At 36.8% G+C, this 23,954-nt stretch overlaps 1 protein-coding gene across 2 annotated transcripts in view; it reads right to left on the bottom strand.

The window, feature by feature from the left end:
• pcsk6 (proprotein convertase subtilisin/kexin type 6) overlaps window positions 1-23,954 on the bottom strand; it is a 69,381-nt gene that overhangs the window by 30,476 nt on the left and 14,951 nt on the right. For both annotated transcript variants that reach the window (XM_083559096.1, XM_083559095.1), the window contains exons 6-11: window positions 22,492-22,580; window positions 17,451-17,623; window positions 14,926-15,138; window positions 10,641-10,741; window positions 7,071-7,174; window positions 6,743-6,860 (exon numbers count right to left, since the gene is read on the bottom strand). In XM_083559096.1, the coding sequence (XP_083415222.1) occupies window positions 6,743-6,860; window positions 7,071-7,174; window positions 10,641-10,741; window positions 14,926-15,138; window positions 17,451-17,623; window positions 22,492-22,580 (798 nt within the window). The remainder of the gene's footprint in view (window positions 1-6,742; window positions 6,861-7,070; window positions 7,175-10,640; window positions 10,742-14,925; window positions 15,139-17,450; window positions 17,624-22,491; window positions 22,581-23,954) is intronic.

Below are 23,954 nucleotides of genomic sequence, written 5' to 3'. Positions count from 1 at the left end.
TTTGTAAGAATAGAATATTTGTAATATTCTAATTTCATATCTGGGTCCTGTGTTCACCGTAAGATGTTTTCTAGTCTTTAGTGTGCATTAAAACATTTGAACTATCTAAAAATGCTACAGTGTAGGAACAAAACTCTGTAACCTCAGAGCTGTGAAAATAAATAAATAAAAAACAAATACCTTTCATTTTACTACTTGTTTAGATAAATGTAAATACTCGTGTGTTTGGAATCATTTTAAAAGATTTACTCAATAATTCTGGGTATAAAGTATTAAATCAAATTCTAAAAAATCAGTGTATGCTAAACTGGTATTACATGCACTAATATCAGGCAGGACACATTTCATGGTAGAATGATGATGAACGAATCTTGAACTTCATCCGATTAGCAGCCTTTTGCTTATAGCATGGAGATATTAGATTTTTCACAGGGCTGAAAGCAGTCAATGGGAAATCGATAGGTGGCTGCTCCGGTCTAATGAGATTCAAAGCATGACCTGAGATGAGCTCCCGTTCGTGCCCAACTGCCTCTCACCAGCTATTCTACCACCACCATAAATAAAAGCCTAATCGTCAATCAATACTGGTGGCAGCAAAACCTCAGCAACAGATTTAATGCTGTGCTGAAAGAAGCATAGAAAAATAAAGGTGAATTAAATTTTTCTACACTTTACTATGACAAAATGCAGGTAAAAGCTATTCCATATAGACCCATTTTACTAATATTTAAGATTTTTCTGGATTTTACTACTCCATTCGAGCACACAATTTTTCTCATTCTATTCACAATTTTGCTTCTTTTTATTTTAGAAATTAAAGCAACCGAATAAATGCAAAATGATCTGGCAAAAAAAAAAAAGAAATAGCTTGACATAAGTACAAATGGCTTAAAATTCAGTTTAAAAATCTTAGATTACTCTAATTTTAAAAACTATTTAAAAAAATACTAGTTATTATATATAGCAAATTATTACAATTATTATACTATATTCAAAGGATTCAATGCCTCCATCCCAAATCAGTAATGTAAGAAACATGGTGCTGGCAGCTGGTGGAGGCATCAAAGTAATTCCTTACTTTACACAATTTCACTTGTCTTTAAACATAACATAAATGAATAAAACTATTCCCCATGTACAGCGACTAAGGATGCACATGAATATGGATATATTATTCATTACTAACAAGTAATGCATTATAATCAGATACAAATACAGATTGACTCAATCTGACCTGAAATATATCTGCCAGATGCTGTTTTCTTGATATTTACATGCACAATGGTAAAAGCCAATTAGCTATTAACTGCAAAGCGTTGCATACCACAGCTCATTTGTTTTTAAAGACACCCATAAACCATCATAAATGTTAAAGCTCAGAGAGCTGTAAGCATGAAATGAGATAAAAATGCTGAAAAAAGAGAAATCTTTTAGAGGTAGACGTAGAAGTTTTTTTTATTACATTTATGGCATTTGGCAAACACCCTTATCCAGAGCAACTTACAATTATGTCATTTATACAACTGAGCTGATGAGGCTTAAGAGCCTTGCTCAAGGACCCAGGAGTGGGAGGTTGGTAGTGCTGGGATTTGAACTCATGACCTTACTATCAGAACTCTAGCTTTTTAACCAAATGACTACCACTTTTTCCCTATTGGGTCCTATTTATACCAATTTTTATACCAAATACGAGTTACCGTATTTTTCCTGGCAGTCTGGCCAATCTTCTCTGACCTCTGACGAGGGATTCATTATAAAGTGGCTAGTCAGTGAATATATATTTTTAGGGATCTTAAATGTTAAAAGGCAAACCTATTTCTGTAAAGCTGCTTTGTGACAACTATAGTCAAAAGCACAATACAAACAAAATTTTATTGAATTGAATTTTCCAGCCTGAAGGTACCGGCAAACGACATGAGACTAAACAAAAAATTAAGCACAACAAATAAAAAAAAAAAGGATTCGTTCATCAAATGTTCCTCCAACAGTCAGTGTTATTTTCAATAATTGAACACAAGCATAGCAACATGGCAGATGCACTAAGAAAGAACCTAAACCACAAGGAGACCAACGTACCAACGTACTAAAGCAAACAATTAAGCAAACGTCTCCAACAGGGTCAAATCAAAAACAGCAAACGCGCTTCATATTACATGCAAGAATACAAGCTAACTGCCAGATTTTTTGGTTCGAGTCTTATTCAGCAAAGTGAATGCTCGAATATTTTCAGCCACTGACACAGTTGAATAGAAACACTACAGTTACTGTTCTCAAATAATGCAACATGGCAATACATAAATTATAACAAATTTTACAAGAAAATGCAATAATAATACAGTGAATTTATATATTAATAGCAAGGGGGAAAAAATGTAATTAAAATAGGGACCCAATTTGCTTAACAGAAATGTATGATGAAATACTTTATCTGGTTAAATAGACTAATACAAACTGACCTATATATACAGTGGGTACGGAAAGTATTCAGACCCCCTTAAATTTTTCACTCTTTTTTATTTTGCAGCCATTTGCTAAAATCATTTAGGTTCATTTCTTTTCCTCATGAATGTACACACAGCACCCCATATTGACAGAAAAACACAGAATTGTTGACACTGTTGCAGATTTATTAAAAAAGAAAAACTAAAATATCACATGGTCCTAAGTATTCAGACCCTTTGCTCAGTATTTAGTAGAAGCCCCCTTTTGATCTAATACAGCCAGGAGTCTTTTTGGGAAGGATGCAACAAGTTTTTCACACCTGGATTCAGGAAACCTCTGCCATTCCTCCTTGCAGATCCTCTCCAGTTCTGTCAGGTTGGACGGTAAACGTTGGTGGACAGCTATTTTTAGGTCTCTCCAGAGATGCTCAATTGGGTTTAAGTCATTGCTCTGGCTGGGCCATTCAAGAACAGTCACAGAGTTGTTGTGAAGCCACTCCATCGTTATTTTAGCTGTGTGCTTAGGGTCATTGTCTTGTTGGAAGGTAAACCTTCAGCCCAGTCTGAGGTCCAAAGCACTCTGGAGAAGGTTTTCGTCCAGGATATACCTGTGCTTGGCCGCATTCATCTTTCCCTTGATTGTAACCAGTCGTCCTGTCCCTGCAGCTGAAAAACACCCCCACAGCATGATGCTGCCACCACCATGCTTCATTGTTGAGACTGTACTGGACAGGTGATGAGCAGTGCCTGGTTTTCTCCACACATACAGCTTAGAATTAAGGCCAAAAAGTTCTATCTTGGTCTCATCAGACCAGAGAATCTTATTTCTCACCATCTTGGAGAACTCCATGCGGGTTTTCATGTGTCTTGCACTGAGGAGAGGCTTCCGTCGGGCCACTCTGCTATAAAGCCCCACTGGTGAAGGGCTGCAGTGATGGTTGACTTTCTACAACTTTCTCCCATCTCCCGACTGCATCTCTGGAGCTCAGCCACAGTGATCATTGGGTTCTTCTTTACCTCTCTCACCAAGGCTCTTCTCCCCCGATAGCTCAGTTTGGCTGGACGGCCAGCTCTAGGAATGGTTCTGGTCGTCCCAAACGTCTTCCATTTGAGAATTATGGAGGCCACTGTGCTCTTAGGAACCTTAAGTGCAGCAAAAAATTTTTTGGAACCTTGGCCAGATCTGTGCCTTGCCACAATTCTGTCTCTGAGCTCTTCAGGCAGTTCCTTTGACCTTAATGATTCTCATTTGCTCTGACATGCATTGTGATCTGGAGGGTCTTATATAAACAGGTGTGTGGCTTTCCTAATCAAGTCCAATCAGTATAATACAAAATTTCTGGACTCAAATGAAGGTGTAGAACCATCTCAAGGATGATCAGAAGAAATGGAGAGCACCTGAGTTAAATATATGAGTGTCACAGCAAAGGGTCTGAATACTTAGGACCATGTGATATTTCAGTTTTTCTTTTTTAATAAATCTGCAAAAAGGTCAACAATTCTGTGTTTTTCTGTCAATATAGCGTGCTATGTGTACATTCATGAGGAAAATAAATGAACTAAAATGATTTTAGCAAATGGCTGCAATATACCAAAGAGTGAAAAATTTAAGGGGGTCTGAATACTTTCCGTACCCACTGTATATATATATATATATATATATATATATATATATATATATATATATATATATATATATATATATATATATATATATATATATATATAAACTAAAAGACAAAATGTAATGGGGCAGACGGTCACATTATACACTCCCCAAACACTGTAATAAAATTCACACCTGCTCATTCATTTTATTACTCGATCAGATTATCAATGGTTGAGGCACATTGCATAAACATCAAGCAGATACAGGTCTGGATCTTCAGTCAATGCTCATATCAAACATTAGAATAAATAAAATGCAATCTTAGTAGCTTTCTGTTGCCAAAATGGTTGTTCTTTTTCCAAAGAGTGAATGTAAAAGGTGACAATCGATAAAAATGCTTAATTTTCTTCTAATTAATCAAAATCAATATCAACACCACCATGTCAGTATTATTCTTTAATTAAACCTGGTTTAGGGAAGGTGACCTCTGTCAAAACAGAAAGACACACCACTGCCTTATGTGCAGTCTACTCAGATAAACTCGGTTTTTACTTCTGACAGTCATTACTTCTTTCCTAAGATCTTTTGAAGATTTTGGCTATGCATGTACAGTATCTCACAAAAGTGAGTACACCCCTCACATTTCAGCAACCATAGTGAAACCATAATCCACCATAAGTCATAACAGCTGTACGTCACTTAATCATGCAAAGCCACATGTCCTATTCATCATGTTTATGTTTTTGTCTGATTACAAAACCAAACAATTTGTGTATCTTGTATTAGAGCAGATAAAATGTTGTGCTTTGAGAACAATTCTCTCATACTGAGCACTGGATGTTCAACATGGCACCTCAAGGCAAAGAACTCTCTGAGGATTTGAGATTTAGACTGGATGCTCTCCAACAAATATGGACTCGGCTATAAGAAGATCGTAACACCCTTAAAATAAGTTAAGGGCTAGGGACATAAAGATGATTTCCGAAACGGGTTCCACTCGGAACAGGTCTTGCAAGGGTCCATCAAAGAATTTGAGTCCTCGTGCTGTGCTTCAGGTGCAAAAGCTGGCTTAAAAAAACAGATGTATGAATGCTGCCAGCATCGCTTTAAAGGTTGCAAAAGCAGAATGTCCACTTGTCAGTGCTCAGACCACACGGCACACATTGCAACAAGTCGGTCTGCATTGCCATTGTCCCAGAAGGAAGCCTCTTCTGAAGCTGGCTCACAAGAAAGCCCTTAAACAGTTTGCTGAGGACAGCCTGTCTAAGAGCATGAATTACTGGAACCATGTCCTGTGATTTGATGAGAATAAGAAAAACTTGTTTGGCCCAGATGGTGTCCAGCATGTGTGGCGACGCCCTGGTGAGGAGTACCAAAAAAATACCATGGTCATGGTCTGGGGCTGCATGAGTTCTGCTCGTACTAAGAGGGAAAATGAATTTCAACATGTACTGTGACATTCTGAAGCAGAACATGACTCCCTCTCTACAAAAACTGGGCCGAACGGCAGCTTTCCAACATAATAACGACCCCAAACACACCGCCAAGTTTAATTTCTACAGTATTGTCCCTTGAGAACATATAATTAAATGTTTGCTAAATATTAGAGGTGTATTCATTGTTGTGAGATGCTGTATATATATATAAATAAGCAGGAGCTTGCATATATGCAGCTTGTTGTATAATACTAGACAGATCTTTTTCATCTGTCTGTCTGTGCACTGTTTTCTACAAAAATTTGATTAATAAAGGCCATCATCTAAGCGAAAAACTCAAACATCTCCATCGGTCTACTGGAGAGATAACACAAAATCCTTTTGAGAACAGTGTTTCACTTTCTAACTTAATAAAAAGCAAAAGCTCTTAAACATATGACAGACATTCGTTCAGCCATTTCATTCCCAGTTCTTCCATTTAGAGCTGATCATGAAGCACAAAGTTTCCTAACGACATTGCGATGCTTTTAACACGGCGATTTCTGACCTGAATAACGAGCAGACAAATCTTTTGTAAGTGCAGGAAACGTTGAAAACTTTCATGACTGTTCCATGACAGAACTTCCTTCCGTCAGTCAGATGTTTTAGAAATTGTCTCACTTTACTCTGTAGCATGATACATTCGGGTATATGTCAAAATCCTGCAGTGGGACTACAGGAGGTTGACAAACTAATGGAAACGCCCACAATAAAACACCATATGCTCACATTTGTCTTCACAGCAGTGTTTAAATTTGTAAGTACTTTCAAATGTAAATGAGTAATGAGTTAATGATTGCCAGATGATCTGTACAATGATGACAGGAAAATAGGGGGAGGTGATGAAAACTAAACAGATGACATAACACTTTGCATTTCCAGAGAAAAAAAAATAACATCAGAAGAGTTCCAGGAAGAAGTTTGATTAAATACAAAGCTCAATGGCCACAATGTTAGTGTAGCGGTTTTTAGATCTGCTACAAAAATAAAGCAATGTATGGCCTTATTGTTACTCTAAATTAATTTATTGTTTGAAAAATTGTTGTAAAGCAATATAATAGTTGCACTGAATACTTCAATACACCTTATAAAACAGAAAAGGATAACTTACACTTTCATGTTATAGTATTTCTCTAAGAACCTAAGACCTATATTTAAAAAAAAACTGGCTTTACAATGATTAAAGGTGATTCACAAAAGGAAAGTCTTTTCCTCACCTGGTTCTGCGATCTGAGATCTTCGTGCATGTGTGCTGAGGTGGAACACTACGCCATTTCTTGGCCTCTACCACCATGGCTTCGGCATCCACCAACCCAAATCCATACAGGTGACTGACTACATGAAAACAAAGTGAAGGAAATATTGTAAAAGGTATCAACAAATTTCTACACATCTTCTGATGATCTATACTATACTCTTATTATATATAGACTATATTGCACATTCAGACTGTTGTATGGAGCTCTAATTTACCTATCCTTTCAAATAAATCCTAGAGGAAAATACATATTATGACTAATATCCTACATAAAATGAAAGTGTTACCTTTGTGTCCTGCTGCATTGGTTTTCCAGTCGCTAGCTTTCAGATGAACTGGTCTCGATGTCTTTACCAAGAGGTGTTGCACATCCCTCCATGTTATTAATGGACTGAAAGATACATTATTTTTGTAATTATAAACAAAATATTGTCATGATTAAATCACAAGCACAAAAAAAAAGTATTTTTTTCGATCATTCATTACTATGAGTTGAAATGTTTTGTACCATGAACATCTACTGTAATTTTATAAGTGAGACTGCTTAAAATCAAACAGCCTGTAAACAATTACTAAATAATTTAATGGCAAATAAAACCTGCATTTGTGTGGTATTTTGGTAGACTTTGCATAATTACAAAGGGCTCTGAAAATCCACATGTAAACCCGATTGGAGAATTTTAGTTAGACACAGCTGGACAGTAATACGCACATGTGAGCATTTTTATTCATGCCCTTGCCATGGCAGACAGACATTAACGCAAAAAACAAATTAAGGTTTCCAATATACTTTGCTCTGCCACAAAATCACACACAGCTTACTGATCATGAAAAGAGAGAGATACAGACTCATATCCAACAACACCCCGCCCCAAACCCCCATAACTCCCCTCAATCCTTTTTAAAATATTGTGTCATTGTGTAAAGGAGTAAGATATCGATCTGTGCTGACATTCTGGACTGCAATGTCCATTATGTCACAACCAGAAATTGTTCTTGTTTAACAGTGCAATTACAGGAATAGAGTCATAGATCCAAACATCCAGCTTTTTTGGTCTGAAAATACCAGTATTTTCTGTACAGCATCATCTGAACATTTTTATGTATTACTGCACCAATGTCCATGTGATTCATTACTTTCCCTACATTATTGTACCACAATGACTAAATTTTTATTTAACTCTACCCAAGAGGTAAAAAACTGCCATAGGAAAGCACTATCCTCTACCAATTACAACAACAGATAAAACTTGCTATCACTCTGGACATCTATAAAGCTTCTGTGCCTAAATATATTTATTGGCCAAAACCAACAACACATACCCACCAAATTTGTAAAAGCTTCCATGAGCCAATTTTTCCTTAAATTAATTTAGATTTTATGCCAATCAGCTGTAAATGACCAAGTGAATTTACGGCACTTGTGGTTAACTAAATAGTGATAGGACTGCAAATGTTACATGTAAAACTGACCACAGACACTCACATCTTCCACGCTGAATCACACCAGCCATGAGGAGAAGTGTGAAAAGAAAACTAGGAAGATACAAGGCTCCTTGGGAATGTACTCCTTTAACTTTGACTTGCTGTTGTGTAATTCCACAGTGGAATTCATAGGTGAACGCATGAAAAGCATTATCAGAGTCTGACTCAGTGAAGAAGGACTGACGCCAAGGATTAATAAAACATGGCAATGAGAAAAAAAGAACTGCAATTCAGTGCCTCAATAGAAAATCATACATAAGAAAATAAAAGAAAAAAATGCCCTTCCAAATTCCTTTCTGATGAGTGCTGAAATTTACACAAATAAACATATTAATGATTCTGCCTCTTTGTTTCTTATTAGAATGTGAAATTTTCTTATTAGAAAGTGGAATTTTCTTATTAGAAACTGGCCAGAGTGATTTATTTTTCTTTACTACACTTCTCCATTCATTACAATAAAATAGTTTTCACTGATAACAAAAGAGAAAAATGTCATGTTTCAAGATCTGCTCTGTATCTCGTGTCAGCAGTCATTCAGGATAAATAAGGAACATTAAACATTGATAGGTACAAAGCAGTTTGGCAGTGCAGAAACCTTTAGCACCAAAGTTAATCAATTTCAAATAACACCAAGGTCTGAAGTGGTTTATTCTTTTTATTTGACAGGAATATGTCTATACTTCATCCTGTTTAAGGTTGTGGTAGATCTCAGGAAAACTGAATCTGAGCATAGAATACACCCTGGATGGGATGCCAGTCCATCACAGACGATGCAGTAGTCAAGCACACTATGCAGGCACATATATTCAGCTTGTGGTAAAATATCTTAGACAATCTACATACTAGCACGTTATTGGGAGATGGGATGAAATCTGGAGGAAATGCACATGAATAAGGGTAGAACCTGCACAAAAACTAGTAGAATTCAGACAGTAAACTGAGCTCCTGCTCAACCCTGGGTCTCAGGAGCTGTGAGGTAGCAACCAACCGCACCATCATGCTGTAACACTGTTCATCATTTATAGATACTTTCACTGTTGTAGAATTTCCACAAGAAAAGTTATATTTACGTGTAAACATCATTCCTTCACCATCCTCTTTTTCCCTTCTCTCAAAGTACAAAACACAAGTTTTTCCAAAAAGCCATCAAGCATAAAATCATCTGTCCTGAAAACTTTCTGGTGAAAAACATGTGCTTAGACGTATGATGCAAGTGTGCATGTTATGTCAGCGGCAGTCTAAAAGTTCAAAGACAAAAAATCAAAGTCATTGTCTATAGCTTGAGTCATTTAATAGGAGGGCAACATCCAAACAAGTTACCATATACACCAACCCGGTATAACATTATGATCACCTGCCTAATATTGTGTTGATTCCCCTATTTGCTGCCAAAACAGTCCTGACCCTTCGAGCATTAACAGCATTCATTTTTTTAGCAATTGGAGCTTCAGTATCTCATCTGTTGGATCGGACCACACGGGCCAGACTTCGCTCCCTACGTGCATGAATGAGCCACCCATGACCCTGTCGCCGGTTCATCACTGTTACCTCCATGGTCCACTTTAATAGATACTTACCCCTGCAGATCAGGAACATCTCACAAGAGCTTCAGTTATGAAAATGCTCTGACCCAGTCGACTAGCCATTACAATTTGGTCTTTTTCGAACGTTTAAATCCTTATGCTTTTGGCAAATTTTTCCTGCTTCTAACATGTCAACTATGAGGACAAAGTGTTCACTTGCTGCCTAATGTATCCCACCCACTAACAGTTGCCATGATGAAGAGATAATCAGTGTTATTCACTTCACTGGTCATAATGTCATAATGTCAATGTTATGCCTGGTCGGTGTAATCAGAAACAGTAAGGAACTGAAAATAACGTTCGGAAATGCACGCATACATTGAAAGAAACTCTGCGATTAGGAAAAAAAGCAACAGAACATTGATGGGAAAACTAATTAAGGGCTGAACACAGAATAGGTGCACACCTTAGAGAAAAAAGTTAAAATAATAGAGATGGAGACAGGACTGAAACCAAAACGAAAGCGTATGGAACGACAGAGGGGGTAAAAGCAAAACAAAAAAGACACAAGCTTGTGAATTTGTGACATTGATCATTTAAACTGCTGAGATCCTATATTCCTTTTATAAACATTCACAGATTTCCTTGTTAAGTAACGTGTGTTTTAATCTACATATTAAAATTAAACATAGTGTGACACAAATATGATGAGTGTGAAATGAATACCAATAAGCGTTATGCTCTTAGATGCGCTTATAAGAAGTTAATTAGCACACTGTAGATGAAAGACATGTGTGAAAGAAAGAAAGAAAGAGAGAAGCAGCCAAGGTAAATATAAAGTAACCTCACTTGGCCTCCAGTGCAAGAGCGATGATGCCAGCCACCATTGGTGCAGACACGGATGTGCCTGTGTGTCCATCTGTACAGCGCTGCCGCAGGTCTGTAGTAATCTGGCGAAAGCATAAGCAAGAAAAACAGTGCCATTATGGCACAGCTGCCACCGACATGACTCAAAGATGGTTTAAAGAATCTTGAGATCAAGATGTATTTTAACAAATTTCTTTTGAATAAAATAGATTTTGTCAGGTGTAATCCAGATGTTTATAGATAATTTGTGCACATTTGCAAATCTACCACATGTGGTCTTTATACAACTGTACCATTTATTCAACACCTGACCAATTATCTTGGCCAAGCAAATCCACATTGTATCTATGACAACTGGCAAACAATTGTTCCCTGTGTACAAGTAGCTTTAGTCATTTATTTTGTAATTTTTTTTACTATAGAAATGTTTGGTCAAATTGGTGGCTTTATATGACTGGAATGTGTGTTTATTTCTCTGAAGCACTAAGCAATGATCTGTAAATAAGGTCAGCTTCAGAATTATTGGCACTATTATAGAATCATCTGGCTTGCACTTTATTCCTTTTGAAATTCTTTATTGTTAGTGCAGAAGCATAAACAGCAGTACTTATTCCAAAACAGGGATAGTAAAGTTTCTGCCATACATTTTTCTTATTTTCCCCCCTTTTTTAATTCTAGAATATGTACATAATACATAAAAAAATAAGATATTATAAAAACAATAATAATTTCTTTAGGGAGGTCAGAAATACAGTATGTTTTATAATCCAACTTGCATCCAAATCAATTGTTATTGTTGTTCTTAGAATATAGTAGAAGCTGTAGAAAAAAGCATACTAAATTCCATATTGTAATAAGGAAGAAGTATGCAAGGGAATTCACAATAAAATTTTCCATTCAAAAAGTAAAGGACATTTGTTTTATACCTTCACAAAGTTTGCACTTTATTCTTATTTCATCAAGAGTTACGAGAGAAGACTGCTGTTATGTTGACAAAGGGAGTATTAAATGCAGAGGTGCCAATAATGTAGCTCTGTCTAATAAAAATAACACAAGCAAACTTCAAATAAAGTTTAGATTTCTCATATTTTCAGCATATGATTAAACTAATAAAAATATTTTTTCAAAACCTTTTTTGTTAGAGAGCAGTGAGGCACACGGTGTCCTGCTGGTATGTCCTGGGCAAAAAACCTCTTTATTTGTGGTGTGTATATAAGTGTGTAACCCTTAACAGTTAACCTTGTTTATTTAACAAAGTAAGCATGGACAGGTGAACTGTCATGAGGATAAAAACTAAAGGCCCAATAAAGAATATCCTAAAGCTGTTGGACTGTCACTTGAACTGTCTACATACAAGGTTAAACACACATACACACATGCACAGTTATCTAAGATAACTCCAGCATTCAAATAAGAATGCTATGAAGCTTATCCTGACTGGAGTTTTGAAAGCCTTTGGGTACAGTCGACCTTAAAGAAAGTAAACATGGTTTAGCACATCTCCCTGAATAGTTCTGTAGATCTTCGGTTTTGAATGTCAGCCAGATCAAATATTTAGCCTTCATCTTCGGGGCTTATCTTCTCATTGCACAAGCAGACAGACAGAAGTGGAAAAAGTGCAAATTAAACAAAGCATGTGAGACATCTTAGATATGTCTGTGTTGCAATGGGCTTGGTAAGGAAAATCTGTGTCGGGGGGGTGTGATGGATAAAAAATGACTGTTTTTTGGCAGATACACACGATTTCTGATTCCAGCATTAAAAACAATATGAAACAAACAATACAGAGAAAGAAAAACACACACAGAGTAAGATAGAGGTGAGGGTGGGAGACATTGTGGTGTGGGGCTGTCAGCAGAAAAGTACCGTAACCAAAAATTATTGTTACAGATGTACACGATTCAGTGTGAAAATGAGAATATAGAGGAGGTAAGTATAAAGCCTATAAAAGATATAAAAGAAATCAGTGTTCCATACAATATCAATTAGTCATAATGGAGTAAAGTCTTTCTGGGGAAAATGGCTCAAGTAAAAGTAATACTCAGTTAGAAACTTTTAAAATATCAAACAAAGTGGGTATAACACAATGCCACAATGTTTCTGTTTGTATTGTAACAAATGTATTGGGACACCTGACTTTTCCAGACATATGTGGTTTTATCCTAAACGGTTACCACAAAATTGGAAGCACACAATTGTACAGGATGTTTTTGGATTCAGTAGCAATACATTCCCTTTATTTGGACTTGGAGATCCAAATCAGTTCCAGCATGACATTGCCCCTATGCACAAAGGCAGCTCAATGAAGATATAGATACATGGGGTGGAGTAGTAGATGTCCTGTTATAGAGATCTGACCTCAATCCTATTGGACACCTTTGGGATGAATTGAAATGCTGGATGCACCCCAGGCGTCCGCAATCATCAATAGTTGACTTTGCTAACACCTTTGTGACTAAATGAGCAGAAATCTCCACAAACCACTAAAATTCTAGTAAAACATCTTGTCAGAAGTTTGAAGGTTATTATAACAGAAAATGGAAACTAAATTGCGAAAGAAATGTCAAAAAGCACATCCAAAAACGGTCCTTATTTTTACTAATTTACGTGCCCCAAATACCCTTACAAATACACCGTATATCCCAAGATCTGTGCATGCTTGACATTTACACCCGTGTGTGGTTCTTTCCCAGTTGCAAAAATTTTGGAAGCAGATGTTGTTTAGAATGTCTTTGTATACTGCAGCATTAAGACTGCAGGAAATAAGAAACTTAAACCTTCCAGCATGACAATGCCCCTTTGTACAACGCAGTGGCGGGCCGTGCATTTGGTACCTGGGCCTTCAGTAGGGACTTACCCGACTTAATCAACCTCTTAATACACCCACTATCACGTCGCAATTATAGAAACCATCAATACAATAAAAAAACGCAACGCGTGACATTACAGAGAAAGAGAAATTTCACATATGGAGGGTGAATACCATTTTACTTAAGCAAGAAACCCAGTTACGACTCCAAACCTTCACACTACAACCACAACTGTGCCACCTACATTATCTGGAGCAGATTATAATCAATATTTGTATAATAACATGAAAAAAACATAAAGATGTAAATAAAATACAACCTACTCACCAGAGATGCATACTCATAATTTGCACCGCTCCTCAGAGGCTGTAATCCAGTGGTACCGTTCGTATTCACTGGTCTGGAAGTGGTGAACAATCCCTATCCTAGCTTTTCTTTAAAAAATTATTTTTAAGTATGTCCGTGACCTAATCAATTTCTATTCCTCCGTAGGCATAAAAAAGTCTAACTCAGATATATTACTGCGTGCAGAGCGCTACTCACGTGGTTTGCTAGTCGAACTTGGCTGTAACAGTTTCCCTCTGAACAACCCATGAGAGGATGGAAAAATGCTGATGCTATTCTGGGCCAGCTAGCAATCAGATTTCATATTTGCCCCACAGGGCATGGGGCAAATATGAAATCTGATTGGTCAAAGAAACAGCTATTTATTAATGAGACTATGGTAAAAAAAAAAAAAAGGCCTGAAGAACAGACTTTGAAGGCCCTGGGCAGATTAGATTGACATTGGTAGCACATGAGGCTGAAATCTGATTGGACAAAAAAATCTAACATCCACATACATGTACTAGAAGCAGTGCCAAGAGAAACGCGACAAAATGAGGAGAATAAACTGTTGGAAATAAATTAATCAAATTTCATGCAACAAATATTAAAATTTAGGTAAATGTAGGTCAGTGCTTCTGATAGTGTTTAGGCCAGCAGAGGACCCACTGGTACAACGCAAGATCATTTGCATGGTTAAAAAACACTCTTCATCCTTAATTTTTTTTCCTATAACAACACATTAAATCATATTTTGCATATCATATTCTAAGCACTTCATTAAGCTGAGGCAAGCGTAATAATTAATCAAATAAATCATCAAACATTAAAATATGTTTGCTTTTACACGATTTGCAGTCATTTACATACAGTTCATATAGTACATTTATATATTTGTGTGTACACTTTATATATTTCAATAATGTATATGCATTACATACTTTGCATGTTTTTTCAATGCTGAGAATATTCAGATTTTCCAAATGCTATAAAGACATTCATATAAATCTTTTTGCAACCTAGTCTCCAAAGCAAGCTATGTGCATGCAAGTTCATCCTCTCTACCCCTTCATAAATTTTTTACATCACAGAAAAACATCGTCATCTGGAGGACCAGATTAGATTGACTTAACTATTTTGCGGTCGTAGAATTCTCCACTGCTGTAGGTGGTGGCCATGGTAGATGAGCAGACTTCCAGGTACCAGGGCTTGTTGCCATTTTCCGTGCTGCTGCTAACAGAGATGGTGTAGATGCTGTTGGTGTAGCCGTCACATGAGCAGTGATCTCCTTGCCGACCTCCGTTACCGGACGCCCACACAAAGATTGAGCCCAGACCTTTACGGCCCTGCATAAACACAAACAGAAACATGCACATGTTTAAACATGAACAGCACTTATACTTCTATTCACTAAAATATATGTCTTAAAATATAGTATATGTCAAGAGAAATCTTTTTTCTGTACAGTAGATATGTTTTAACTACCCAATTTTCTCAGAAAACTTAAATAATCAGTCACACTTTATGAAACAATGATACATCAGCTGAACAGTAAGCTGCTTCGCATAACTAAAAACACACTTAAAGTGCTTTCTTCACAAAACACTTTCTCATCTCAGCAGACAGTTCTGAGGAAGGTAAGCACAGTTTTCACTTCAATCTCAATGTGATTCTGTTTGTTTTGCATGCTTTTTCTTGCTTTTGTCTGTGCTTCTGCCTCTTCACTGATCGGTTACCCAATATGTTCACCTGTTTGCTGTTAGCCCTTAATTAATTTGTCTTTTTAAACCCTGCTTTCCTTTAATGCTTATGGTGCATTTGTCATAAACTGTAAGCGTTATTTCCCTACTGTATTAGTCTTATTCTTATTTTTTACTTCATTTTATTTGTATTTCTGTACACATTACCTGTGTATGATGTTGTCTGCTTGTTTTTTTACCACATGCTATAGATCACAGGTAGGCAAACAATTTCCTATGGAGAGCCAAAAAATCTAACTTGACAAAGGGTCCCTTTGATTGATGAGTTCCTAATATTTAAACATAACGAAATAGAAAACATTAAACTGTAGCCTGTGTCACTAATGTAGTTTAAAGTTCTAGTTCAGTAAACAGGAGGTTTCTAGTGTTTAAGGTATTGGACTTTGGATCTGGAGGTTGTGGGTTTAAGTCCTGGCCATGAAATGAGGAGGGTGGATGTTGGGCTGGCAACTCAACCCTATAACAAACTACTACAGAAATGGCAAACAGCGAATGCTGCCCAATGTGTGTCACTGCAGGGCAGTTTTGACCATATTGTATTGGGCATCTCTGCTGTAAACATTAACAATGATTTTTTGGGGGTTTGCCCTACACTTTGATAATGCCTTTTCCTAACACATGCCACATTTTGCTATATGAATTATTAAATAATATAAAGTTTTATTCCAAAGTTTAGACCGTGTTTAACTCTAGTCCTGGTGGCCAGAACTTTACTGTCATGAATAATACCTCTCTGTGCAATTCTTGGATTTCAATTATTTTTCTTCCATCTTTTTCTTCCATGTGATTACATTTTCAAACGCCTTTGTATTAATTAGAGTCTGATCTCCTATGTCCACCCATGTCTTATTGTTAGTGCTTTCCCAAGTGCACCCATTTGCTGATTAGTTTGTACCCTCCTATGTCTTTGATTATATCTTGTAAATGTTATTGTGTGTTTCTGGATGTTTCCTTGCCCCTTGTTTTTATACTTCTTTTAAACTCCCTGGGTTTTTGACCCATTCTTGTTTTCTCGTTAATTAATCTGATTACTCAGTTGGTCTAGTGGTTAAGATGCAGCGCTCCCACCGCTGCGACCCGGGTTCGATTCCCGGTCAGGGAACCATCCCCAGCCACTCTTAGTGCCGGTCCCAAGCCCGGATAAATTGGGGAGGGTTGCGTTAGGAAGGGCATCCAGCGTAAAACATCTGCCAAATCAAACGTGCGGAGGATCCGCTGTGGCGACCCCTAACGGGAGCAGCCGAAAAGAAAGTTTTACTCAGTTTTCATTGTCTGACTATTTCCCCTGTCTGAAATTACCAGAAGAAAATGCACACTTTTTATATACTTATGTTTTATGCTGAAGTGGAAAAAGCACCAAAGCATGTGGTACTCTGGCACTATAGAAGTGCAGTTTCATGAACTAAAAACCTATGCTTGAAAGTAGTTTATAAAAAGTTGTTTTCATTTCAAATGTGGAAAAAAGCCAAGTGCCAACATGTGGGGACTTCTTATGACTGTTGGGAAATGGTCCCAGGTGACTCATTAATCTCCAGGAGTGTGCAAAGCTTTCATCAAAACTACTTTTGGTCTCTTTTGGTTCAGTTCATAATCCCAAATGTGTGATTTAATACTACTGAAGTCTTTACTATAATAAAAAAAATACAGAAAAAAATAAATACCCATCTATGAGTCAGGAGCTGATCACTCAACAGTGAAACTAGTGGTTTCTTAACATTACATTAATGCCATGCTAACAGTAGTCAAAAACATCATGATTTGAATAATGCAGGTACATGAATAAATATTGTCTCAATATTATCTTTATGTATCCTGATCATTGGTCAAGCAAACTTAAGTACAATTCATGTAAATTAATGGCAGGGTTGTATACTTGTGTGTCTGTGTGTGTAAATGACCTTTTTAATGCCCATTTCAAAGGCCTGTTTGGCTAGTGGGCCTGGACCATCCACAGTCTTCCCATCATCATCAGGGCCCCAGCTGGCACTGTAAATGTCAATGTAGTCGGGACGAATCCCAAGTGACTTCGCCTCCACCACATCAGTCACATCCCCATCCAGCATCCGAATGCCTTTGAGAGCACACACACACATACACAGACATATGTTCACAAATAGGCACACAACAAGTAAAAAACCCTCAAAAACTTAAAATAGGCTGCAACAACAACCAAAGCCATTCACAGCTTTCGCAGTGTGAAAATTCTCTGCAGGCACCGAAAACAAAACTTCCTCATAATCTTTACTGAGGTACATGAATTAGGTTTTATTAATAAAATGTATTGCTATAATTGTAAACTTAAATGCAGGCTATTAGACAACACACGTTTGGTGTCTTATGCAGTGGTGGATGAAGGACACAAACCATGTACTTGAGTAAAAGTAGAGATACACCCGATAAAATATTACTCCAGTAAAAGTGCTCCCTTTGAACTTTCACTTAAGAAAAAGTACAAAAGCATTTGCTTTCAAATGTACTTAAGTATCCAAAGTACTATGATATAATATGGCTATAATGGTACGGTATAATGGTATGTTAGTGATTATGGTATGTGGATAAGTAGATTTCACCAAGTGGCAATCAAAACAAGTTCTCATAAATAATAAGGAAATAATAAGGAATTTAGCAAAATGTAGTTGACTAAAAAAGTATTTCATATAATATATATAGCATTTATATATTTTACTTTAAAATGTAGTGAATTAAAGTAAAAGTCTCCTCAAATGGAAGAATTACAGTATTTTTCCTCTCCATTAAAATGGCATGTGAATCTAGAACAATCTACTCTCTGAACCAACACTGCCTAAAAGCAATGCACATTTCTTGAGTTTGTATTTGTTACTTTTTTGGTACTTTTGTGGTCAATGCAAACACATTTACGCAGCAGCAAAACAGAGAAATTGCTGTTTATTGTGCATTTCCAAAGAATAGTTTAAGAATCTGCCTTCCAGGTGAGTTTTCAGATTGCTACTGTTGGACATTAATTCTCCACTAAACAGCTGGTTATATTATTAAGCTATTTTACTCACCATAATCATTAGATTAGATTAGATTAGATTAAACGTTATTGTCATTGCGCAAGGTAAATGCACAGAGCCATTGAAATGCGGTTTCCCTGCATTTCAAAAGTATTATTTCCATTCTTAAAAAAAATTGTGGCAGCAAAAATCAATGTCAGACAAACCAAGATGTAAATGAGATTAAATTGGGATGCCATATATACATGAAATGCACACAACTGACTAGTGGGTGGGAGGTTGGTTCACCAACTGTATGCAAATCCCTGCTGTAGATTAATGCTGTAGGACACTTTCATAAATCAGAAAAACTAAAGTTCGTACATCATTTTGTAGACTGAATTCTGTGCTCATTTTGTCATGTCTTTGATAATTAAACTGCAGAGTGTGTCCTAAGATGGCCCACCTGCCAAAGTTGCACAGCCTTGTAATCAACAATCAGATTAATTATTAGGTCATTTACATTTACATTTGCGGCATTTAGCAGACGCCCTTATCCAGAGTGACGTACAAAAGTGCTTTGAGTCTCTAGCCATGGTCACTAGTGTGTGTTTTTGTGAATGAGTTTTTTTTATTTTTGCAAAAGTTTTTTTATTTTTTTATTTTGAAAAGTTAATTAAAGACTTGCAGCACATGTGTCTGTGAGACGAGCTCATCCGGACTCTGCAGGTGTCTCCAACAAACCCCTGCAGGGCTCAAGAGCAGATGTTAGAAGCTTTATTCAATCTCTTGGAGCTGGAAAAGTGAGGGAATTATTAAGTGATTGTACGTAGAGAGCATAAAGTCAAATCCTTACTTTTAAGCTCAGTACTCTCAGTGCCGGTCCCAAGCCCGGATAAATTGGGGAGGGTTGCGTTAGGAAGGGCATCCAGCGTAAAACATATGCCAAATCAAAACGTGCGGAGGATCCGCTGTGGCGACCCCTAACGGGAGAAGCCGAAAGAAAAACTACACACTAGCTATAAATTTCATTTAAAGACCAAATGAGTCAATTGGTTACTGAGCGGTATGAGTACCTGTAGGAAACACCCACAAAGACATGTGAGTGTATGTCTGTGTGTGTCTGTGTGAAAGTGTGACTGAGGATCAATGCATCTCTCTCATGACTCCATTCCATTAACAAGCTGCGTTTCACTGTAAACTGATTTGCTGTTTCCAAAATAGCACAAGGTAAACAGGATCTCAACACTTCTTTCGCTCAGGGGAAAGACTGATTCATTTGTAAGCTACTAATTATTGCAGATAGTCTCCTGTAAATGTACACTTCATGTTTTTAGTTGTATTGGCATCTGCACAGGAATCAAGTTTCAAAAATATTTATTATGGCTCATGGAAAGCCTACTGCCAATCACGGCCATGTGTCCGGTAACCACAAGGCTTGTGGTTCTCAAAGAAAAACCTATACAGATATGAGTAAAAGATGACTCAGTAGTTATCGTGCAACTTTCTTCCTCCTCGGAATAGGCTGCATTACATTTTGGCATCATTAACCAGAGATTCGAAAATGTAAGCATCATTACACATTTATGACACTAATGCAAAATTAATTATTTAATCAGAGCTGGGACTCCTCTAGTTTTTGAATAGGACAGATTCATCTGAATGAGCTTCAACTCATAAAGTCAGTATCATAAGAGAGACAACTTTTTCAAGTTTTAGTGTACTTTGGTCTTAGAGAAATTTAAGACCTTGAAATATAGTGTTCTTGCATTGTTACACCACCTCCACTCAATTTACTTCCATAACCCCTTCCAACCAGGGAAGGTAAAAAGTAATATTTTATTAGATTGGAGAATTTACCAGCACTGTAGTATGTAATATTAAATCAATGGTGTTTTATACAAAGAACATACTAAGCTCAAAAGGACTCCAGTTCTGTAGGAAAGCCATGCACCTTCCGCTACAGTTCTTCAAGCAACACATAATAAAATTTACCCCTGGTCTTTAGAGTGAGAATATCATGGCTGCTGCTAACTGGTCAAATCTTGGTAAATCAAACAAGGCTTTTGGGGCAGAATGATGCATAATTGCACCTTAAGCTTAAAATTATTGAAATTTAATAAGACCTTGTGCAGCCTTTTAGATCCTTTATTAAATAGATTTGTAATAATCTTTTGTGAAATAAATAAAATGTCAATGTAATCTGTAATGACAGTAAGCCAATGTTCATCAACTCTGAACATTCCTTCTGGCACACGTCTACTGTCACTGAAACAAACAAAAAATATAACAAATAAAATGAAATTGTTTGATAAACCCAGGGTAAGTGATGAGGCAGCAAATGTCATGACCACCAGCAAATATGTATGTTACACTGCAAAGCTTTCAGTGAAAACACAAAAATTAATAAACAGTATCTATGCAGTCTAAGTATATAATCTATTTATTTAGAGTGAACAGATAATTAATTTTAATCTAATACAAATACAGACATGAGTAGGAAGCTTGCCAGAAAGCTACACATGGAGACTAAGTTTGTGCATTGGGACTGGGGAAAAAAGTTTCGTCAGTGCAGTGTTTTTACTTTCATGCGGCTTTTGTATGAAGCTCATAGAAAAGGTTGCCAGATTTCAAAGCAACTACAAGCTAAATAAACAATAAACTTAAAACTTGAAACTAGCCCACACAGTTTAGGCATTGTTTTTTCTCAGTGTTTGAATGGAAAACACAGGGCACAGGGTTTCTAAGAATGTATTCAATTCATTCATTCGTTAATTCATGTATTCATAAAAAATTCCATAAATTTTAGGGGAAAATATATCCTACTCATACAGTACATTTACATATAAGGATACTAATATAAATTCTGACCTGACTGAAATCATATAAACACATTCTAATTCGAGTAATTTCCATTTCTGCCTTTCACCCTTTACCCTTATTGTTAATTTCAAGTCAAAATAAATTCCACTTCAGTCTTTCAGCTTTTAACCATATTGTTCATTTAGAGTCAAAACAATTTTACTTCTGTCTTTCAGCCTTAAACCATATTGTTCATTTCAAGTCAAAATAAATTCCACTTCGGTCTTTCTGACAGTTTACCCTTATTGTTTATTTAATGCTCCTAGCTGTTTGTGCACTTGAACTTGAACAGAGTTTTGTAGGCGTCTAAATGCAAATGAGCTGTGTCAGGAACAGGCGTTGCACTTTACTGCTGACCATACGCACACAAAAACTAAAAGAAATCAGCCCAAAACTTTCGGTACAGCAAATCCAACTGTTCACACATAATGTAACTGAAGGACTGATAAATACGATCATTTGTGTGTGTGTGTGTGTTTCTCATCAATCCTCTTTATCATTATTTAATGAAAAGAAGGACCCCATTTTGACTCGCAGCAGCAGTGCGTCCCAGATTCTGAAAGTGTCAAGCAAACCTTTCTAGTCTTTCTGGGATTGTAACTACCACTGCATTACACAAATCAATTTAAATAAAATATAATAGATAAAATATAATAGATAGATAGATAGATAGATAGATAGATAGATAGATAGATAGATAGATAGATAGATAGATAGATAGATAGATAGATAGATAGATAGATAGATAGATAGATAGATAGATAGATAGATAGATAGATAGATTTTTTTTTTATTAATTTGTCTATTTTTTGGATGGTCCATCACATGACTATCTAGTGGTTTCTATTGACACTATTGGTATCTGGCTTATTACTCAGTTAAAAGATGTTTGAGTGTTTACAGATGTAGCCACGAGTCATGAATTAACAGAGCAGTTGTCTAAATATGCTACCAATACTTTGTTGACATATTTTCAGAAATACTGCATGCTCTACTGATAAAATTTATGACTATTTTTGGATTTTTTAATGTTGTCAACTTTAATGACTGTAGATTGCCTAAATTTATAAATAAAACAGTGCATGATGGGCAATTAATTCCTTTGGGGAAATGCACATACCTCCAATTCGGGCATTGTAAGCAATACCCACAATGCAATGTGAGTTGTTGGCCACAGCAGCCACTTCCCCAGCACACCGGGTCCCATGCCTGTGATTCAGACACAAAGATTCATATGAAAGTCAGTACTAATAAGTATGCATCCCCTGAAACTCAGTTCCTAATGAGTTTTATCACAGCATGCAAAAGCACCTGAGTGGCGTGTATGTGGTCTCGTTATTAAGCACAGCAACAGAATGCTGAAAAAAACAATAGTGTTTTGAGAAACAACTTAAATGAATATGACAGCCTCATACATATTGCAGTTCCGCTGATAAAATAAGCATTTAAATCAGCGTGACCTGGGACTTCCACCGAACATCTCTAGTGACAAATGGTTGGAAAAAAAATGAGCAGGCACATCACAGCTGGACTCAGGGCATAATATGGAGTGTGAAAGTTGGGATTAAAGCAGACAAGGGAGTGAAAGACTACAAAGTCTGAAGTTCAGGGCTTGCTCTAGGGGAGCAGGTCCTTGTGGATTCTGTGTCCTGGGCCACTAATGCTGAGTTAAAATAATACTTACACTCCCTGGACTGAAAAGTCCTACTTTGTAAAGTTCAGAGTTCAGCAAGTGACAAAAGATATGTATTGAGCTCAATATATGCAGCTCAAATCAATTAAGGTTTGAAAAATAGGTATTTCCACCTTTCAACTAATCAAATATGGCAATTGCAAATAGATTAATAGGAATGTGTGTTTATGTGTGCATGTGTCTATATGTGTATATGTGTGTTATCCAAGGCCTGGTACAAGTGCTAACACATCTACCTATTTCATTCTCTCCATCCCTCTTACTATGTTTCTTTTGCTGTTGCTAGTAGTTTTCACTCTCAGTCTCTGCAGCACCTAAACTTGCCCACTTAAGCACTCTTTTAATTGATTTTCCAGTTACTTCTTCTGCTCCAACAGTCTAATTTCATTCTGCACAGATTAGCGCTCTAAGCATGAAGAGGAAAATTAATTGTGAATCTTGAACTGTTGTTTAAAAAATCAAGATATGGAAGAAGTTTCAATTGAAGTTTTGCCTCAGCTCTCTGCAGGTGTAGCGCAGAGACGATTTGTAAACATGAGGCGGGAAAAACACGAACAGACGTTAATTCAGGTGTTTATTGACGAGCAAAGCCGTTTTCAATTAAAACCCAGACCCTATCTCAATCCCGCATGATTTGGATGACTCCCGTGCTTCGCCTTGACAAAACATGCCTCGATAATTACACATGAAAAAATTGGGAAACGACACCATGAAAGTGGAATAGTTTTGAGTTTGAGACGTATGGGATTTGACGTCTCTTCACACTCATAGATTAGATAGTCACCTCCGAGGCCACAGAGCTTGTTAACAGATCTGCCGACCTAAATGAATACGACAGGCTTGCACATACTGTGGTGTTGCTGACAAAACAAGCATGTACAGGAAGCGAA

The sequence above is a fragment of the Silurus aristotelis genome (genome assembly GCF_946808225.1).
Source record: "Silurus aristotelis genome assembly, chromosome: 13".
In the NCBI taxonomy this organism is placed as follows: Eukaryota; Metazoa; Chordata; class Actinopteri; order Siluriformes; family Siluridae; genus Silurus; species Silurus aristotelis.
The sequence above is the reverse complement of the archived record's forward strand: the minus strand, read 5'-3'. Positions and strand labels throughout refer to the sequence as shown.